Genomic DNA, 20,655 nt, shown 5'->3' with positions numbered 1-20,655 from the left:
ATCAGAAGTAGCGAACAAACAAAAACCTACTAGCGCTCGCAATGAAATAGCAAAAAGGATCGAATGCCCTTGACTCCTAGGTATTTCATGCCTAAGAGTACTTAGATATTGGATTGATCCTTTGAAAGTTGTCAGAGCAAAACGGGAAGATAAAAATAATCAGAATCCCCAAAACAATGACGCGGCCCAGACGCTGTCGAATTAGAAAGATAACAACAAAGATATGCAAAACGAACAAACATGATCGCGGAATATCGTGAATGATAAATAAATCCCGTGGATGCCTGGTGTGGATGTACTGGCATCATTGGAAATTAAACCCTAAAAGAATCACTTCGCGGTCTTGATTCTCCCACGAGCCAACCTGGCAATCCCCAACCCTCCCTTTGGCTTATTAGTGGGAGCACCGGAGACGCTACTGGGGGTTGGGATACGATTAGGAGGTCCAGATGACGAGGCTCCATGACCAGAGAGATGGGGTCCCGAGGAGGAGACACCATTAGCGGAGGGGACATCTGTGAGTGGTGGGAGAGTTGGGGCCTTTGTGATATACTGGACATTGTAGCGCCTAGCTTTTTCTTGAACATTCTTGAATTTCTCAAGTAGTTCTATCCACTTGATTTCGTTCTCACTTCGGGCCTTAAGGCGGTTGCGTGGTTCGTAGGAAGATGTGGTTGAGGTGGGGGCTCTACAGGATCATTAGAACATTTAGTTGATATGGCGAGGGTTTTTAAAATACTTACGTTCGTGGAGTCAACTGATGCAAATACCCAATGGCGCTGACACTATTCAGGCGGTTCTTGAGGGCAGCGAAAGCGGTCGATTGAGGCATAAGCATCAAGAGTCCATAGAGGCACTTGTAGAGGAATGGATATTTCTCGGGCTCTAGAAGTTGCATTCGAAGATCTTCAACCTAAGTTAGCATGGTGGTGTCCTCTCTTTGATTGTAAACAGGTTCTAAAAAACTTACATGTAAAGACTGGAGACTCGAGGAGCTGAACTAACTTGTCGAGCTGAATCAAAAGGCTGACAGAAAGCTCTAGCTCTCCGCTATATATAATATTTTGTTAGAGTGCGGCTATAAGCTTTGTGATAGAGGGTTTGTCCTTACAAAATTGCGAGGAGGTTAGAGGCTTGTTCATATGCCTGGGCAAGCAGACACAGACAGAAGGCAGCAACGGCATTGTGGCACCACGATCTGAACAAGGCAATAAAGAGGGTTTGACCATCCTGTGAAGATATTAGTGACGTTCGGCAAAAGAAATGGTGAAGGGTAAATCAGCAAGATACCTTGGTGTCCAAACTCCTCAATCGCTTCCTTAACTCGCCAATCTCAGGGGCTGTCATCAAATTGTTATTCAGGAGCTGTACCATAGTGCTGGCAAATTCGACATCCTCCTCCTTCTCGATAATCTCAGCAAGAGTGCGATATATGCGCTCAGGGTTGAGATTGAGACAAAGGCGACGGATGATGAGATAACCACGGGTTTCCAAAAGACGGCGATCGGTACTGAATAAGTTCAACAGGTCGTTCATGAACGAAGCAAAGACATCGTCATCACTGTTCCTTGAGATCTGTGAGAGAAGTTCAAGGTCTTTTGTAACAACAAGTTCGCTCGGGTCAGATAGTGTCTTAAGCAAGGCTGGGAAAGTGCCATCATTAACGGCAATAACCTTGTCACCAGCTTTCTTATGCAACATTATAAGCCAGTCCAAAGCAGCTAGTCTAGTTGCCTCATTTTCATTGAGAAATTGGATCGTCAAAGCATGAACAGTAGCACCATAATCTAATTCTCCGGTAGTACTGGAGAGAGAAGCGCGGGTTGCGTCCTCACCAACGCCGTCATCTGCTTGTTCAGCAAGCATCGGAGTTGAAGATCGAGGATCTTGGTGAGAGTGGGAATTTGGGGGTATTGGGGATTGACGGTGGTGGGAAGTGATAGCTGAAAGCTTCGAATCTCCGAACAAGTTGAGAATGAGGTTAAGCATGAGACCATCAACTTTGTGAGCAACCTCTCTAACGGATTCAAAATTGCTAGATGTGGCCGGAAGGACGTATGATAGAAGGCGTGGAATAAATTGGACGACTTCTTCGGGGCAGATTTCAAGGAAGCTTGCGACCCAAAGGAATCCTGTACGTTGAAGTTCTTCTTCTTCTGCTATCTGTTAGTATGGGGGCCTACATCTCATTCCTCAGGGACACACTTACGGGAAGAAGGATCGATGAAGGTCATCAAGATTTCCAGGATCCTCTTGTGGTCAACGGGGATGTCCTGGCCGGGCATCCACATACCATCGAGTCCACTATCCTGGTCGTCAGGACGTGGATCATCGTCTTCTTTCTTGGTGTCGGTGTCATCAGTAACTGCTCCCTCGCTGACACTTGGACTCTTCGGCTTAACCGGTCTAGAGATCGTTCCTCGGCGTGATTGAACTCCACGTTTGACAAATGCGATCTTTCGAATCTCTTGCAAGAAACCCTCAAGGCAAACTTCAGTGGCGTCGTGAACATCAGCGTTATGGTCAGCTAGATATCCGAAAAGGTCACCGAGAAACTCAGGAAGAAATGTGACGAGCTCAAGATCCGGGATCCCATCAAGAAGAACGATCCAAGAAACGAGAAACTGGCGGGTGAAGGGGTTTATAACATGAATTCTCTCTTGAAGCAATGGGATGAATTTCTTTAGTGAAAAAGCAGTCGGGAGGATGGAGTCTGAATCATTCTCCTCCTCGTCCGATCCGACAGCTTCATCCTGAGGGGCATGAAGGATGGAGATGTAAGTCGAAGCAGATTCGGCGACAATGTCCTTGATAAGTCTGTCTAACAGCTCAGCACCATTCTTAACGGACAGTTCCGTGTCCGCAGTAAGCTAGATAGATAATGATCAGCTTGGCATTCTTATCTCTAAAAGGGATGGACGTCATGTCCTACCTTGCATAGGGCATCGAATATCTCATTGAAGTTCAAGAGTACTTCTCCCTTGGCAACCTTGGCAATATTGTACATACTTTCGCAAGCATAGTAGCGGACTCTAGCATCCTGGTCTTCGAAACAGGCGAGAACCGGCGGAATGATGGAGTCGAGGTAATAGGCCACCTCCTGTGAACCACCAGTACTGTTTAGCCCGAGTTCCTTGTCGGTGGATGCTGTGTGTAACGTACCGGACCGAGTGCTATTGATGCAGCAGCCAGACCAATTAAGCCGCCATTCCTAGCATGTGGTTGGTGAATGGCATAGGCGAAATCGTGGACTAGCTGGTCAATGATTTCCTTGATCTTGTCGGTGTCATTATTGGTAAGATGCTCTCGAATTAGCTTCTCTAACCTACCATCATCACCGCCGTATTTGTTAGTTTCAAACGACTGCAAAAGAATGATCTAGGATGCGTGATTCAGAGAGACAAACTCGAGAGCACCCATCTTCCTCTTGTCGTAGAGCTTATCATTGAGACTTCGTCCAATCGCTGGATCCATCTCTGCTGCTTCTACTCTTGGAATCCGAAATCTTTTAAAAAGGGCTTGTGTGATATGGTTGATGATTGATGATGAGTTTTAGGATTGAAGCTGCAAGCAGTTACTAATGCTCGACTTGAGAGGAAAAGATCGAGTGAGGATCCTCTGAAGTTTTGGTAGAGCCTAAGGTCACCGCTTGGATTTCGGAAGAGGCCACCACTATGTTTCTTTATGAGCGAAGCTACTCAAGTGCCGCTAATGATGTGATGTAGCTACTGCGACTTGGAACTTTTGTATGCGTAGTTGGGAGTAGGACTAGAGGCCCGAGGGATAGCTTGAGAGGGTGTGGGTTACGTCAAGGACCAGGATGCTACCCGAGCTTGAAATGTCCACCGAAAGGCCCCAGCGAGACAGGTGAAGGGAGATTTTGGATGTCGGTGGTTAGAGGGATAGGAGCGGTTTGATGAAAGATAGCGAAAGGATGGAGATGGAAGATGGAAGATGGGTGATGTCGATGATGATGTTGGAAGACGTGAGACAGCAATCACCAATCGAATCAAAAGTGAAGACGTAGATGGCGGTCCGGTTGGTTACCTGGGTCGTTAGTCAGTCCCTGCGGGGGAGGCTGCATTATCGGTGACCCGGCCAAGCTTAAGCTTCACCACTTACGGAGTACATCTTCACAGCGCTGCACTGCAACCAATCCAATCGCAATCCCACTTCTGCGGCACCGCTAACTAAACTGGGCTTCGTCCCAGCGGCGTATCATATCGAAATTTCCAGGGTCCTGGCCGGGTCCTGGCTGGTATTCTAGGCTCAAAGACCGCCGCCGTCGAGTCGCAAATTTTAAAAAGCCAACATGACCCAGGATCTAGAACGACTTTAGCCTTAAGCGACCCGAAGTTGTTCCCCTTCTTTCTTTCTTCGTTCGCCTTCGTTCCCTCCTGCCCAAGTCGCATGTGCATATGTTATTTGTTAATTATACGCACTTCCATGCATGATAAAAGCCATTACTGACACAAACGACTGGTGGGGTCTACTAAATACCAAACGGGGGTTTTAAACACAAAAAACGTCCTGGAAGCCTGCCAGAAGACCAGCTGCAGGCGGTCAGCATCAAATCTCGTTTATGCAGGCGTGGTCTGGCAGGGCATTTTGAAACGGACTACCAAATCCGATCATGAAGCTGGCAGCGCTGGCAGAGCGTAGAGTACGACATTAATACTGCTTGCTTGCTTGCTAGTTACTAGTTAGCTATTAATCTATTCTACCGATCCGAGCAGATTCTCCCCCCCAGCTACTAAAAGAAATCCATCAGTCGCCTGTTGTCCTTGATCTTCATTCCTAAATTTTCATTCTTTCATCATTTCACCTGGGTACATGTTCATTCAGTACCTGCCATCCATTGCAGATTGTCTCTGACGAATGTGACATCTTCGACACCTCCAAATTCACAACAACACCAGCAGTAGTGCGGCGGGGGATATTTCAAACAGTTGCAGGCTGTAGGCGGACGAACTGTAAACATCACTGAAGACAGTGACAGGATGTCTCGGACGGAAAAAGAGACCACCAGCAACGACGATTCCGGCTTTGGGGACCAAACGGAAGCGCGCAGACTCGATGAATTGAAGGGAATCGTCCCAGAATCCACCTTCTCAGTTGAAAAGTTGCGGGAATGGCTCATAGCCTTGTTAGTAATAAATCTAGTCCTTTAGCTCGAATTCGATGTATATGCGTATAACAAGCAGGTGTATCTACAAGATATCTCGCTATATGCGTGTACAATGATGCTGGGCATCAATGGCTAATAATTTTACGCCTTACTAAATATAGCATCGTATGCGACTTCAACGTTGACTTAGGTTCGTCATATGAATTATTCCACATATAGACTTCCTAAGATGTATCTATGTCCTTACAAGAATTATCTAGCTAATCATTTCTACTATTTGGTGTATATATGTATAGGCCCCGAGATTGAATGGATCTATCCATATTCGCCGTTCTCCCCGGCGGACTTGACGACTATCTGTTTCAATAGTTTCCCAGATAGAAATAACCCCGATGACCTCACAACAGACACTTCCTTCCACTTCCGTTTTCGACACACATCAAAAGATATCAAAGTTCCTTCGTCCGAGTTAGTGTCTCATCCCGAGTTCTGGTTCGGCTACTGCTTGTTTCGCCAACAGCGAGACGAGACCGTAAAGAGAAAATACGGCCAGAAATCATTCGTGGTCATTTCACAACATGACTTCACGTCTTTGTTTCGAGATCAAATGCTGGCAAAAACCTTGCCTCTGCTAGACTTTAGTGCGAGTTCGGCTTTGATGGAGTCTGCTTGCGCACAAATCGTCAATTGGCCAACCCCGCGACCTGGGCAAATGGAACTCCCTTTCTTTGGATCCATCTTCAACCTTCACATGTCAGTACCAAAGTTTCTTGCAAACTGTATAGTACAGTATGATGACTAACCTTTTCCATAGTCCTCTACACGCTTCTTATCCATTGCAGGGACTTGTACGCAAAGAGTCGGTGAAGCAGAACCATCCGATTGACATCTTTGCATTAGACCCCGTTGGTTCCTGGAAGCAAGTGGTTGAGTGTCTGCCGAATGCTGTCGATTTATACATAATCTACGAAAGGGTAAGGGTTCCTCAAAAGATGTAGAATGAATACCTAGCTCCAATATAGTACTAATACTTCCTAGATACTTCTCTGCGAGCCAATAGTCGCCCTCGCACTGGACCCTCGGTTTTGTAGCGAGTTTGTATCGCTAGCCTTCGATCTTATCAGACCTGTATGTGGAATTTCTGGCATTGTCGTTCGAATCTTCTAACATTTTCTACAACAGGTGCCTTTTGCTGGAGATTATCGTCCTTACATCACTATGCATTCAGGTAAGAGCAACTTCCATACACGAGTAGCTATCAAGGCCATACCGATACTAACATAATCAATTACTAAAAAGACATATTCTCACAATCTCATGGCGGTGTAAGGATAATACAATTTGTACACCCTTCTTTTTCGCCTGCTGATCTAAATTTATCTTAGCCAAACACGAACCATTACTTGGTCGGAATAACAAATCCTTTCATATTGAAACGACTTCAATCTCAACCATCAAAGAAGCCTCTAATTCATTCACCAAAAGACATGCCCTACATTGTTAATCTTACAGAACCAGCGCCAAAGTAAGTCATCGGCCAAAAATATAACGTGGACTATTGAAGCAGTATGTCTCTAATTTTCCATGTAGAAACGGACATAGAAATCGAAAATCAAGATCACCTCACAAAGAAGAAGCAGGTTTCGACATAGTCAGCCAAGAGCCGAAAGGATATGTCTCTAGAGACTGGGGTTTTCTCAAAGAACTCGATGAAGCTTGCAAAGGCGATAGCTCACCAGTCGATATTAGCCGTCTTGTCCGTCGACATTTCGCCTATCTCACCGCACGATTTCTTGCACCTCTGGACAGATATTTTTCGCAATTAATAACAGCTAAATCCGCCGTGGATCCCTTCGAATACAAGGGTTTTTCAGAAGTCGATTTCCTCCAGATGCTGTCAAAGCACGGGAGCGGAGTCGAGTTTAAGGGGAAGACGCATTTTCAACGAAACAAAATGGAGGAGGCCTTTTACAAGAAATTCTGCAAATCGCCGTCATTTTTCAACTGGTTGCAAATGAAAATTGAGTTGGCGAGTCGCAGTCAAATGGCGCGGTAGTCTTCTACGCCCTGGTTCATCCTGCATTTTGTCTTTTATTTTATTTTCTGGCACGGTGTTTAAATTTCTGGGACGGTTTATTGATGATGGGTTGGTACATGATAATGTAATATGGGTGGTCAGGCTTTGGACTGGGAGTCTTCCGGTGTTTTTTTTAAATGTTTATCTTCGGCTGTACGGATTGCAAATACTTATTTTCAGTAATCGGACTCGATATTGATATCGACAAGGGCGGCTATTTTTGTCTACTGTCTCCATGTACGTTAACTGGCAATTGTCAAAAAGCTAATACAATGCAAATCATGCAATGCAATGAAGCTGGATCGATCGGGTGAATGCAGATGCTTGGTGAGGACCCACCTCGAATCTCGCACACCCGGCCCGCATGCGACCTCAGTTAAACATACGGAGTAACCCTCCGAAGAGAATAATATTAATACACATCGCGGGGAGCCTTGAACCCCGGTTTAACGGTTGATTCTTATTATCACCATCCAGCAGGCCTGCCATGATCACCTAACCCACTCGTACTCGGCCATGTATGCAATCCGGCCGTCAGCTTCGTCAATCCTCCCAAAATGCAGCATTCTCGCCAGCAGCTGCCATTCCCTCCTCCTGCTTCCTATCACCGATAGGTCCCACGTTACCCGCCTTGAGCCCCATCACAAACCCCAATCCCGTTTCTATGCCACCAATGCCCACCACAGCTGGCCGACCAAGCCGATTTCCCAACTAACCCCGTATGAAATCTTCAACCAACCTCATTTATCAATCTATCACAAAGTACATTTCTACCAATTAGTCAAACTCTACCATCCAGATTGTATCCCACCATCCGACCATCCATGTTCATTACTCTCCAAAACCACAAGAACCGAAAGGTTCCGTCTCATCGTCGCTGCAAATACGCTTCTATCCGATCCAGCGAAGAAAAAAGCATACGATGATTTCGGGGTAGGTTGGAACACCGTTCCACGACATACGGATTTTAAACGACGTACTGCTGCAACATATGCTTCCGGACCTTGGAAGAATTCTCCAGCTGGGAACGCGACATGGGAGGACTGGGAAAGATGGTATAAAGCTGAAGGTATGGGTGGCGGTAGCGGGAATTACTACTCTTCGCCGGGTGGAGGCACTTCCACTGGTGAGCATGCTAGTGCTGCAGAGCCTATAACCGCGCATAAGAATTTTGTGACGATTATTATGTTGCTGTCCTTCACGGGGATATTGATACAGTTGTCAAGGGTGGACCAGTTTAATACGTCATATGAGGAGAAGAGAGATAGGAAGAATAGAGATATCCAGAGGGATCTGTGGAGGATAAGGAGGGATGATGTGGGTAAAGATGGCAGGGTACAAGCATTTCTGAAGATGAGGGATCCGGAGGGGTACGGTGGGGTAGAAGCGGTGAGGGAGGAAAGGATGAAGAAGCTACTTCCCGAGGGAGAGGTTTGTCTGAGTGATGGTATCGAGGGGGGTGCTAAATAGGAATCACAATGGGGATAAGAACAGAACGGGAATGGAATAAAAATAGTACTGGGACTTGGTTCGGGATTGGGATTGTATTATGGTTGGCGTACGGTTTGTATAAAATACTGTTCACTTCATATTCATTCGTTCTTTCTGGCTACGACAATTGTCATATTGAATGTAGTATATTATGACTTTCTGCTCGCCTCTATCTCCGCTATAGCTAAAATACAGCTGAAAATTCCTCTGCTGTGGCTTTTAAAGACCTACTTTTGATGGCGATTATCTACAGATGTCTCTTTACATCTTATTCTCCATCCAAACGCTCAACTGGCTAACACCCGAATCCCACTCAATCAACCGATCCCTCATACCCTTGATTTGCTGCATAGTCAGCACCTTAGGTTGTACCCACGATATTCTTGCAATTCCCGAAACCTGATCTATCGATCCCCGAATCAATCCCAAACTTAGAGCTTTCATCAACAAATGCTCAACCTCATCCGGCGCCACCTGTGTTTCCTTCATAATTGTAGCAAACGACAGAGCTCTCTCGTTCGGTGGTCGGACAAATACAGCCTCGGTGAGGGCGCTCAGCCGGATCTTCCTTCGCAAGAAATCGCCACGACTGGCAAGGGTGGGCTCCTTGGCGAGGTGCACAGTAAGGCCCTCGTACTTGCCAATATTTCCTTCGTTGAAAGTATAGAGAAGGGCATGTATCCACTCGTGTTGTGTGCCTTTTAGAGAATCGAGGATGGGGTGGAGAAGAAGCTCTCCGAAGTTGTAGATTGTGTCGGCAGCGAGGGCGGAGACTGCAAGGAGATAGGCGCGAGCCTGACGGTCCGCGACGGGGAGATCATCGATATTGATGCATGCGAGGTAAAGGAGGGAGTTCTTGTAGTATGAGGCGAATTCTTGTCGTGCCTAGAGAGGAGTGTGGGTTAGTGGGGTTGATGGATTGTCGGTGAAGCGATAAGATAACGTACATGATAGTAATCCGCGTTAGCACTGTAGAAAGAAGCATGAACCATCGATTCTACAGAGTCAAACTTCTCTAAGATCTTCTCAGATTCATCTAAGTCTGTCCTTCCACCCTCAAAATCATCTAGCTGGAGCTTGATCTTTGCCGCTTCAACTGTGGCGTAGACGTATGCCTCCTGCGATGTCCCCTTGACCTTGCCCTTAAGTTCATTTAAGAAGTTCAGGGCATCGTTCTTATCTAAATAGATATTTTATCAGTATCCCGTGATTCCCTAAAGCTATATCATAGGCTATAATATATTTTCCAGATGACATCCGCGTACCTTGGATATGTGACGCGGCCAACAGCCCTAACGACACCAGATTCAACTGGTTTATCTTATCTGCGAACGATAGAACAAAAGTCTGGTATATCGACAATCTTTGCTTCCCACTTTGGGGCTTATTGAAAAATTCCAGCAGGGACTCAGTTAGTTGATGCCATAGCTTTCGTGACCATAGTTCTTCGAACTGAAGGAACATGACGGTAAGCTCCTCATCGGCCTTGTCGCGTTCCTCGGCCAGGAACGCCTCGATGTCGACGGTCATAGTTGCTGTATCTTCTATTAAATAGTCGGAGGGGATTCGAGGGTGTATACGGATGTCGGGAGGTATGTGGATCGTATGAAGTCGTGAAGCGTCGGTGGAGCTGAAGGTCGAAACTGGGGTTCTGGATGTTTGAAGCAAGGTCGAGGTGAAGCTTGAGAGTTGAGGTTGGTCCGAAACAACACAAATGGGTTCCAGCCAACGACATCATTCGCTTTTCGTGATACTAAGCCAGTCCTCTTCCAAACTACGCATGCAAAGACGCTTTTCGACGGCTTCAATCACCCCGCCATCCCCGACATCCCATTCGCTTCCCTAGCAGCTGGACGAGAGGACAATATCGCCATCCTTCCATCATGTCGGCTGCGAGGGTTATCGCCTCTCATGCCCGTCCGGTGGTCTTGAACCCCATTACCACGGCGGGTCGAAACGCCCGACAAATCCACGATATCGCTATTACGAGGACGGGGAAGCCGGTATACAGGCAAGGTGGTGGAAGGTACGGTGGCTATATCCATTTTTATTGTCTAGTGCATGGCCAATCGCTGATATAATGGATATCCAGGTCGTCTCTCGGAGGTAACTTTGAATCCTTGGTGGAGAAAACGTCGAAGCGCCAATTAACGACTCGGAATAGGTCACACCGCTACAGTCTTCGGCGCCGCCGGTTTTTTGGGTCGTTATATCGTCAATCGATTAGGTGCGACTGATATCTTAAGGATATATAGGGGGGTGGACACTGACATTATGGGTAGCCCGGACTGGATGCAATGTCGTTATTCCATACAGAGAGGAGATGTGGAAGAGACATCTCAAGGTCACCGGTGACTTGGGACGTATTACATTCTTGGTACGATTAGCCCGTATCTTTCTTTGTAATCTTGGGGGCCGGGCCCGGCTTATACGATCTATCAGGAATTCGACCTACGAAACACAGAGTCCATCGAGGAAAGCGTACGACATTCGGATATTGTTATCAACCTTATCGGCCGCGACTATGAGACCAAGTGCGTATTCCTTTACCCACCGACCGATATCAGCAATTGGCAAAGTACTCATCGGATATTCGTACTAGGAACTTCAACTTTTGGGATGTTCATGTGGAAGGAACCCAGCGTATCGCCGAGGCCGTAGCCAAATACGATATCGACAGATATATTCACGTATCATCCCACAATGCCGACCTCAACTCGCCATCTGCTTTCTACCGAACCAAGGCCGAGGGTGAACTTGAGGCTAGGGCTATCTTCCCTGAGACTACCATTGTCCGCCCAGCCAGGGTTTGGGGAGAGGAAGACCGTCTGCTTCTATTCCATGCCCAAAAGAGATACCTTATCACTTCGAACAATCTTCAAGAGAGATTCCGTCCAGTTCATGTATGTTGAGACGCCAATACACCCATACACCAGAAATGACTGCTTGAAATTCTAACATACCTGCTCGGTAGTCTATTGACGTCGGAAGGGCTCTTGAGAGGATCGCCTACGACGACTCAACTGTCGGTCAAACCTATGAACTTTTCGGCCCCAAGGAATACAGCATGGGTGAAATCCGTGAGATGGTCAAGAACGAAACGAAACGCAACTTAACACACATCAATGTTCCGAAGAAACTCCAGCAGATTTACCGTGCGGCATGGGAATACGTCTGGTGGCCATTGACTAGTGTGGATGAAGTTGAGAGAGAATTTATCGACCATCAAATCGACCCTACCGCAAAGACATTTGCCGACTTGGGTATGGACAAGGTTGACGACATTGGTGAGGGTATGCTACGCTACATCCGACACTTCAGATCGAATAAGTATTACGACCTGCCGCCAATGACAGAGAAGGAGAGGGAGGAAGAGAGGAAATACTGGCATGTACAGGATGATATTTATCACTAAGTACAATTACCAAGCACCCTTTTGTTCATAGTCGTTGTGGGAAGGAAGTATTATTTATTGTAAGTACTACATTTTTTAGTTGCGTTTCTTTGTTTATAAAGAAAAGAATCTTGTAAAGACGCCTGAGCTTGCAGGATGTAAATATAGGAATACAATTTTCCAGTTTTATCCATTACTGTGAATGTGTAAAGTTCCTGCCAGGTAGCGAACGCATAGAGGAATGGCCTACCCCGGGACTCATTCCGGATCCACGTACTGATCGGCCGCGAGACTATGTGTTTAGCTAGCTATATTGCATGCTCGATTTAGACTTACTGTAGTCCCATTGGGTGATCGGTGGATATTTCGCCGGATGGGCCTCGTCGGTAAAGGGATGCAGACACTCGATAACTGATTCCGGAGTTGTAGTTACAAAGTAGGGAATCGAATACCTAGCCCTCGTAGTCCGTTTCCCCCCATCAGAAGTGTATCGATCTTGAAGCGGTGGAAGACCCACTCTATGGGATGTTGACCGCAAGTAATCTAATTGAATTGTTAACATATCTTTGATACTGAGTATCAATGCCACTCCTGATATAGTGATATGGCTGCTTACCATTGCTCCAGCGTGCCATCAAGTCTGCAATATTTACGAGACAGGCGCCTTCGTCCGGTTCAACTTTGAAAAACTCGCCGGGTTTGTTAGGACTTTCCACCTCCAGTCCTCCACAATCATCTTGGAATAGTAATGTAAAAGCACTTTATATAGTCACAAAAAAGGTATATGTCAGCAACCAGATCTGAATCTCCGAATATACTCAAGTGATTACAATGATTGAAAAGGGTTACCCACCCCCAATCACGGTGAGCTGAAACCCTCACGCCTTTTCCTTCTTCCAGAATACTAGCATCAACCTCGGGATAATGAAGTAATCTCAATTGATTATGATGCCCTGTAAAAAACTTCTCGAAGTAATTTTCATCGTCAAGCCCGATACCCAACGCTAGGGCCTTTGCTATCTCTGCTGAAAACTCTGCCAGATTCCAGTAGAATTTCGTCATAAACTCTTGAAACCCCGGTAGAACATCTTGAGGAATCCATATATTCGGTTGCTCGAGATAATGCTCCGACCCAATCTCATAAGATTCCTTGATATCGGGAATTCCCCTGGTCTGGGATAGCGAAGAATCGGTATCTGTCCCTCGAGTGAGGTTCGAGACCTTTTCTAGCCCCGGGTGGGAGTACCCCCGATGGTGAAGAAACCCTGGAGGATGTGGAGCAAGAGATTTTACTTCGGAAGGAAGATCGAAGAATAATTTTGTCCACTTGAAGGCTCCGGATACTTCAGATAGAGGAACGGGGTGGCCGGTGAGAGAGACGAAGCCGTATGTACGAAAGGCTTGGACGATGGACTTGGAAATTACAAGACGAGTCTCAGGGTCGCCGTTAAGAAATTGAGAGAAGTTGATTGTGGGTATTTTAGAAGCCATCATTGTAAAACTTCAGAATCCCTTTTAGCCAACCGTATGATTGTATAAATATAGAGTATAGTGCGACGTCTCTAGAGGCCGTATGATTGAGCAATTGAAATTCTATACGATCTGTTAGGATGTACAACTTAAGTAAGGGGCTCTGCAGTGGTAACACTGTAAATAGAAAACGCCTGTGTAACAGGGCGGGGTCCCAGAATCTAGCCTAAATCGACTGTAATGATATCATCCAATCGTAGACGTCTCCATCCAACAGTTAAAAGCTTGTGCAGCTCGTGTTGCGCTTGTTGTGTTAATTATGACAAAATGCTGATACAGATACCCTGCGCTGGTACCGACTTACTTATCTGTGTAAGAGGCACGATTGCAATTGCTGCAGCTAGTACCATGCATATAGCAGTATATATAGAAATAAAGAAGCATTGCATTGAAATAATGATGTATACATGTACAACTAATCTAGTTGTCTCGAACTCTCGTTCCTTTAATTACAAAATTTTGATAGAAGGGTAGTCGAAAGGGAACCTATCATAGATAATCCTGGTTTAGTTCAAAATTTATAAAGCTTTCAAGTAATGAAGATCAAAATTCTTCAATAGGTTAACCTGTATGTGTCTTGATTACAACATGAGAGCGCAGTTATATAATTTGCGGATATCAAGTTAAAATATCAACATGTGAGAGTATATACTTATATATCAATAGTCGATACCATAAGAGTCGGTGCTCCAGTATGGCACATAAATTGTACTTGCCCAGTTATCAATTTCATGTAAAAGATATGATCCAACAACTGCAGGAAAAAGGAGTAGATGCGGAAACATCCATGGAATGGTTTCACACGAGGAATTTTGCAAACTTGGGAGTAGAGATGCTTTCTCGAACGCCTATCGATATCCGCGGTATCTTCTGTGTTGTTACATGTTGTACTTTTGTTGCCGCATCACCGAGCTCGATCGATGATGAAATCGAACTAAGGCAGAATCCCGCATCCCGAGAAACCGGTATCGATATGCTATGATATCAAGCTAAAGGGCTATTCGCGCAATCGGCCAGCATTAAGGCACTATTCGGCTCCCCCAAAAATCGGCTGGGACCGGGTTAAAATATACGAGAAGGTGAGTTATCAAATCTTAAGCCTCAAGATTCTAGATCTAGATTAATATTAAACCAAATCGAATCTAAATCTGGAATTAGTGGATGCATCCGTTTGCTGACCAACAACACCGACCTCGCTCGACCAAGAATATTTATAGTACCTGTACAGTGAATCCGACCAGCTCCCGTGCTGAAGATGTGGTGATATAGTCACGCATTGCATACTGATTCTGATATCGCCTGGGAGTCGCGACTCGCCGGCACTTCAAGATGAAGCCTTTCGCGCGACTGGGACAGGTCTGCGCGCGGCATCATCAACATGCATCCGTATTCGTGCCGAAGGCTGCTGTGCGGCCATTAACGAAATTCAAATATGACAGTGGGTTATATCGGTCTCAACAGCATGTAACGACGGTATTCCGTCGCTATGCTACGACAGATCCTACAAATAACCCTACCCCACTAGCAAAGGATGTCAAGAGTGCGACAAAGACTCCTCAAGTCCTGCAGGCTGAGGTTGACAAAAAGACACAGACGAATAAACAGGCGACGAAAGTAGCCGACCCACTGTTGGCTTCGATGGAAGCCTCAAAGTCCGCTCAAAGAAAAGCCGATTGGGCCATTCTGAAGGACATGGTTCATTATATATGGCCAAAGGTACCTTCCGTTCATCATTGGATGCACCGAATGTTCGCATGTACTGAATATTGGTTCTTAAAGGATAATCTAGGGACCCGTGTGAGGGTTGGCCTTGCATTAAGTCTACTCATAGGAGCAAAGGTATTTTGATGTATCTTTCTTCTTGGTGTTAGTTTGAAACTAACATCCAACCAGCTCCTCAATGTTCAAGTTCCATTCTACTTCAAATCAATCGTCGACTCACTCAACATCGATTTTACTCACGTTGGAGGAACTGCTGCAGCAGTAGCAGGGTCTTTAATTTTAGCATGTTCGTCTCTTCAATTCATTATACAAATTTAGATGAAGACCCCGTTAACAAACTGATAGATGGATTGGCGAGGGTCGGAGCTACTGCATTCCAGGAAATCCGAAATGCTGTCTTCGCAACGGTTGCACAAACGGCTATTCGTCGGGTTGCTCGTGATGTCTTTTACCATCTTTTGCGGCTAGATCTTAACTTCCACCTTACCCGGCAAACTGGAGGACTTACGAGAGCCATTGATCGCGGAACAAAGGGTATCAGTTTTGTATTGACAAGCATGGTATTCCATATTCTGCCAATCTTGCTGGAAATATCGATGGTCTGCGGTATATTGGTAAGAATATCCAATGTTTCATCTCGCTAAGATGACTTTGTAGCTGATGGAATAGACGTACAACTATGGTTCCCAATTCGCCGTTGTTACAGCGGTGACTATGTCTGCGTATACAGCATTTACAATTGTTACAACGTCATGGCGAACCAAATTCCGAAAACAAGCCAATGCCGCCGACAATGCCGCTGCTACCGTTGCTGTTGATTCTCTAATTAACTTTGAAGCCGTTAAGTACTTTAATAACGAAAACTTTGAAGTGAAAAGATATGATAAAGCTTTACATGGATACGAGTCTGCGTCGATAAAAGTTGCAACTTCGCTAGCATTTTTGAACTGTGGCCAGAACATCATTTTCTCATCAGCACTGACGGCAATGATGTACCTTGCTGCGCAAGGTGTGGTAGATGGTACTATGACTGTTGGCGACCTCGTTATGATCAATCAATTGGTATTCCAGCTTTCAGTGCCTTTGAACTTTTTGGGAAGCGTCTATAGAGAGCTACGGCAATCTTTGTTGGACATGGAGACCTTATTCAATTTGCAAAAGGTGAATGTAACTGTCAAGGTAAGTGTACCAATCCGTCGCTTGTTGTTTTCCTTCTATTCTCACCCTCAGCCTAATTTTTGATACAGGACTCCCCGAATGCCAAACCGCTTGTGCTCAAAGGCGGCGAGATAAAGTTCGAGAATGTTTCTTTTGGATATCACCCTGAGCGGCCGATTCTTAAGGATGTGTCTTTTACTATTCCAGCTGGCCATAAGGTCGCCTTTGTCGGACCCAGTGGGTGCGGGTATGTAGCTGTCTAGATACCGGCAGTTCTAATAAAAATTAGCTGATAACCTGGTAGGAAATCCACAATTTTGCGCCTCTTATTCCGGTATTATGATGTCGACTCCGGTCGCATTTTAATCGACGGGCAAGATATCCGGGACCTAACTGTGGGGTCTCTCCGCAAAGCCATTGGTGTCGTTCCCCAAGATACTCCACTTTTCAACAACACTATAGAACACAACATAAGATACGGACGGACGGACGCAACAGACGAAGAGGTCAGAGCAGTAGCCAAGCGCGCTCGCATCGACGAGGCTATCGCGAAGTTTCCCGATGGGTATCAAACGAAAGTAGGCGAACGAGGCCTAATGATATCAGGTATAATTTCTCTTTCCCTTTGGAAAACTTTCGCTATGACTTTTTGGCTGTGGCATAATTGTGCTCCCAATTTTAGCTATTGTCCGGACTTGGGGTTGGCTAATCTTAAGGAACGCTATGATCGCGTGTCTGAATTATCGATAAACAGGTGGAGAAAAGCAAAGGCTAGCAGTTTCGAGATTACTCCTCAAAGACCCACCGATGCTATTCTTTGACGAAGCTGTAAGTTTCACTGCGGCATAACAGACATCAACATTAATTGCGTTGCATTAATGCAATCCCCGGATCACGGTTTGCTAATATGCAAGAAATATAATTAACAACATATAGACATCAGCCCTGGATACCGAAACCGAAACTTCATTATTGCAAAATATAAATGGAATCCTCAAGGAAAAGAAGCGGACAAGCGTATTTGTCGCTCATAGATTGCGCACAATCTTTGACAGTGGTATGTCTTTCCGAAAACTGTGCACCTGCCCCTCTTGAACGTGCAGGTCTTGATACACATGGTGCAAAAAAAACCCACGTTTTCCCTAACCGGGGCCTTCCTTGCTTGCCATGTTTGGGGTGGAAATGCAACCCAGGCAGCTCGTTGGGGGAGCTTTGATCGTCTCTCTTGCCCCACTCTTCAGTTGTCTGATGTCTGAGCCCCTGAGGTTATGCCTCTTCAAGACTAGACCCGCACAATTGCGAGATTTTGATTGAATGATTCTAATGGCTGCTTCTTTTGGTTTCTAGATCAGATAATTGTGTTGAAGGACGGCGTGGTCGCTGAACAGGGAACCCATCAGGAACTTGTTGATGGTGGAACGGTTTATGCATCCATGTGGGCAGGTAAGTCATCGTTGAAGATTTTGATTGGACTTTTGTTTTTTTTATCGCCCGGAAATGTATCGATAGGCTGACTCCCGCATGAAACGACTGTCTAGCCCAAGAAGTTTTGTCGATAGGAGCGGATACAGATAAGACGTCGACGACTTTGAATTCGTGATGATAGCCTGCAATACAACATGTTGACGATTTCGGAATATCTTGGCGGGGGTCTGTCTAAAATACGCCACCGCATGCATAAGTTTCAAACCCTTATTGAATACGACCGAGCTATATTATTGTTACTTTGTAGATGTCGACGTGAGGAGTACCCAATATGTACTGTACATACTATAACCTTGACAATGACATCTAACAGATGGGAATCCACTTTTTACATTTCCCGAGCAAACTATCGAGCTTGCACTGCAGCTCGCGCATGCATGCAGGAGTATGAAAAGGTGACAAGGCATCTGCCTTGCTGCATGCGACCTCGTGTGGGCCTTTACATACATAGGAAGGGAAGACATGCATATCCGCGGGTACTTTCTAGAACTGGCCTTTCATTCCGAGAAGCTAACATTTTGCCATCGACAAAAACCGAAAGCTAAGTCAAGGCTCCTCACTGATATTGACGATTGGGTATGATACTAACTAACTTCCTGTGTAACTCTGGAACTGCACAAGACTTATCTCCTGAGGTTGTTTTCCGTTTTCTCGATCGATATTGTGGTACTGTAATAAAAAAAACTTTCTGCCCAGGCCTTTCCTCACAGAGCTAGACTGTCTCGCCAAAGCATTTTCTTCAAGACATCTCTAGCTGTCAATTTCTGAGCATTTTCATGTTCGCCGTCGACTTGAGGAAATAAAACCGGGAGGGTCAGTAAAGAAGCTAAACTCCAGGTCGGACATGCCCCACCGCAGAATATCGTTGGTGGGCATGTCTCGAAGGATGGCATCCCTGCCCTTGATGGGGCCCTTGCCGGCCCCTTTCCCAAATGCGCTGAATCCAAGTCCATCATGAACGCCTTCCAGACCCTGCATTTGCAGCTGGCCATCATCCACCCACAAGCAGACAAGGCAAGGCCGCTTGACACTTCCTTTGTTCGTGGTGGGAAAAATAGCGAAATTAAGAGAGAGACCCGCACATCCAGTCCTTCTTACGGCCGGCCGTAACCCAAGATTCGGCCGTTTTTCCCCATGGCCCATATAACTCCAACAAACCCCTTCCAGCCATTTTATTCCCTCTCTTTCTCCCTCTTTTCTTTCCCCTCACCTGGTCTCTCTTGGATTTCTGCTTTCACAATTCGATTTCAAGTTCAGGCTGATTTCTTGGTTTACGAGGGCAAAAGCTATTTAAAAAAATCCACAGCTTTCTTACTCCGCTTCGCTATTTCGGCCCTTTTCGTCCCAAGGTCCATTTTTTGTGACAGGCGGATAATTGCATTCTCCCTGGTCAGCAAGCGAAGAAAGGAAAGATTGTGAAAGAAACCTCGAATCAGGCAGCATTCCTCTCATTAAAAGAAAACCACCCACGCTCATTCTGTGATAATTTTTTTTTAATTTACGACTATATACTTTTTTGCACCACAAGGAAAACATAATCACAATTTGTTTCCATTAAATCGCTTGGGAGTTCTTTTTCGTCTGAATTCGTATGTATGCAGGTTCCGAAGTGCTATCCAATACGGGATATTCCTTCCCCCTCAATTGTCGAGGTTAATGCGCAAGCATGGGAGACTAATTCTAAGGGAACCACAGGCACGCACAATACGCGATATCGATATCTATCCTCGTCACATTTTAAATTCCCAAGTTTAATATATTTTTGCCAAAAATGGGTATCTTCGAGAAGCTCTCTCAGAGTATGTTTTTCCCCGCTACTCATTATTTCTCCAAATATTCCAAGTTACTAATATCAGCTATTACTTACAGAGATCGAGGTCAGTCTTACAACAGCATAAACATCTACTGAATTTTCCGTATAAGATTTTCTTACTAACATTCGATATTAAATATAGCTCTTCAAGCTCGAACAACGCTATACCAAGCGTTCTCGCCGTACAACATTCATCTGCGACGCATACTACATCGACGGAGAATACATCTACGGCCCATCGATGACGCAAAAGAATCCCAACGTCAGTGTCCAACAAATGCACGGCAGCGTCAGCAGTGGCAGTACAAAGAAGGATAGAAGGAAGAGTGTCTTCGGAGCCTATTAAATTTGGCTTTCTCACACTTCGAGTAAATGTTGTGTGCTCTACCTATTTTTATTATAAAAAAAGAAGAGCAGTGCAATATGCATTCGACAAAGGCTAGTCTAGTAATAGACATATAGCACGATATATGCATACAGAAGAATTATCTCTTACCTTTTTCACTATTATTTTTATTTCGAGAAAAGGAAAGCAAAGACGACGACTAAAGAAAATACGGACGAGGACGACTACACCAGAACCCACAGAATATTAACGCCCTAAAACGTCACGATTGCACACAAATAGAATGCCATCATCTATCTCATCTATACAGAATATCTAATTCGGTCCGACTCAAAAAGAATCGACACCTTTTCTTCACTGGTTTTCTCCCACAGGATGTTCCCATATGGACTGCGCTGCTCAATCGAATTCCGAAAACAATCGACAACTTTTTAAACACGGAATCCTTCCGGGTCCAAACGTCTTCCCGGGACCCAACCACACACACTCCCTTTTATTTTTCATACCTACG

The 20,655-nt window shown here is 45.4% G+C and overlaps 8 protein-coding genes across 8 annotated transcripts; 5 read left to right on the top strand and 3 right to left on the bottom strand.

Moving 5' to 3' along the window:
- Positions 1-330: 330 nt before the first annotated feature.
- Positions 331-3,474, bottom strand: AOL_s00054g581 (uncharacterized protein; the record flags this gene model as incomplete). Its single annotated transcript, XM_011121897.1, has 9 exons — positions 331-688; positions 744-906; positions 971-1,050; positions 1,112-1,230; positions 1,291-2,156; positions 2,210-2,870; positions 2,933-3,100; positions 3,163-3,325; positions 3,407-3,474. 9 exons carry the CDS (start codon positions 3,472-3,474, stop codon positions 331-333), a joined length of 2,646 nt encoding a protein of 881 aa, XP_011120199.1.
- Positions 3,475-5,000: 1,526 nt separating this feature from the next.
- AOL_s00054g580 (uncharacterized protein) lies at positions 5,001-7,184 on the top strand (the record flags this gene model as incomplete). Its single annotated transcript, XM_011121896.1, has 9 exons — positions 5,001-5,146; positions 5,290-5,318; positions 5,425-5,881; positions 5,943-6,102; positions 6,167-6,256; positions 6,311-6,356; positions 6,428-6,453; positions 6,514-6,653; positions 6,719-7,184. 9 exons carry the CDS (start codon positions 5,001-5,003, stop codon positions 7,182-7,184), a joined length of 1,560 nt encoding a protein of 519 aa, XP_011120198.1.
- A 537-nt stretch (positions 7,185-7,721) lies between these two features.
- AOL_s00054g579 (uncharacterized protein) lies at positions 7,722-8,675 on the top strand (the record flags this gene model as incomplete). The annotated part of the gene is made up of 1 exon (XM_011121895.1): positions 7,722-8,675. One exon carries the CDS (start codon positions 7,722-7,724, stop codon positions 8,673-8,675), a length of 954 nt encoding a protein of 317 aa, XP_011120197.1.
- Positions 8,676-8,957: 282 nt separating this feature from the next.
- Positions 8,958-10,226, bottom strand: AOL_s00054g578 (uncharacterized protein; the record flags this gene model as incomplete). The annotated part of the gene is made up of 3 exons (XM_011121894.1): positions 8,958-9,581; positions 9,644-9,876; positions 9,962-10,226. The coding sequence occupies 3 exons, from the start codon at positions 10,224-10,226 to the stop codon at positions 8,958-8,960; spliced, it is 1,122 nt and encodes a 373-aa protein (XP_011120196.1).
- A 353-nt stretch (positions 10,227-10,579) lies between these two features.
- AOL_s00054g577 (uncharacterized protein) lies at positions 10,580-12,111 on the top strand (the record flags this gene model as incomplete). The annotated part of the gene is made up of 7 exons (XM_011121893.1): positions 10,580-10,722; positions 10,789-10,802; positions 10,861-10,923; positions 10,979-11,073; positions 11,139-11,230; positions 11,299-11,599; positions 11,671-12,111. 7 exons carry the CDS (start codon positions 10,580-10,582, stop codon positions 12,109-12,111), a joined length of 1,149 nt encoding a protein of 382 aa, XP_011120195.1.
- A 283-nt stretch (positions 12,112-12,394) lies between these two features.
- On the bottom strand, positions 12,395-13,581 carry AOL_s00054g576 (uncharacterized protein; the record flags this gene model as incomplete). Its single annotated transcript, XM_011121892.1, has 3 exons — positions 12,395-12,633; positions 12,707-12,849; positions 12,944-13,581. The coding sequence occupies 3 exons, from the start codon at positions 13,579-13,581 to the stop codon at positions 12,395-12,397; spliced, it is 1,020 nt and encodes a 339-aa protein (XP_011120194.1).
- A 1,368-nt stretch (positions 13,582-14,949) lies between these two features.
- Positions 14,950-18,100, top strand: AOL_s00054g575 (uncharacterized protein; the record flags this gene model as incomplete). Its single annotated transcript, XM_011121891.1, has 11 exons — positions 14,950-15,336; positions 15,400-15,459; positions 15,514-15,628; positions 15,688-15,956; positions 16,012-16,521; positions 16,590-16,747; positions 16,805-17,106; positions 17,255-17,328; positions 17,437-17,557; positions 17,848-17,943; positions 18,039-18,100. 11 exons carry the CDS (start codon positions 14,950-14,952, stop codon positions 18,098-18,100), a joined length of 2,154 nt encoding a protein of 717 aa, XP_011120193.1.
- Positions 18,101-19,756: 1,656 nt separating this feature from the next.
- On the top strand, positions 19,757-20,144 carry AOL_s00054g574 (uncharacterized protein; the record flags this gene model as incomplete). The annotated part of the gene is made up of 3 exons (XM_011121890.1): positions 19,757-19,784; positions 19,855-19,862; positions 19,941-20,144. 3 exons carry the CDS (start codon positions 19,757-19,759, stop codon positions 20,142-20,144), a joined length of 240 nt encoding a protein of 79 aa, XP_011120192.1.
- Positions 20,145-20,655: the final 511 nt, after the last annotated feature.

Source organism: Orbilia oligospora, assembly GCF_000225545.1.
Source record: "Orbilia oligospora ATCC 24927 unplaced genomic scaffold scaffold00054, whole genome shotgun sequence".
NCBI lineage: Eukaryota > Fungi > Ascomycota > Orbiliomycetes > Orbiliales > Orbiliaceae > Orbilia > Orbilia oligospora.
The sequence above is the reverse complement of the archived record's forward strand: the minus strand, read 5'-3'. Positions and strand labels throughout refer to the sequence as shown.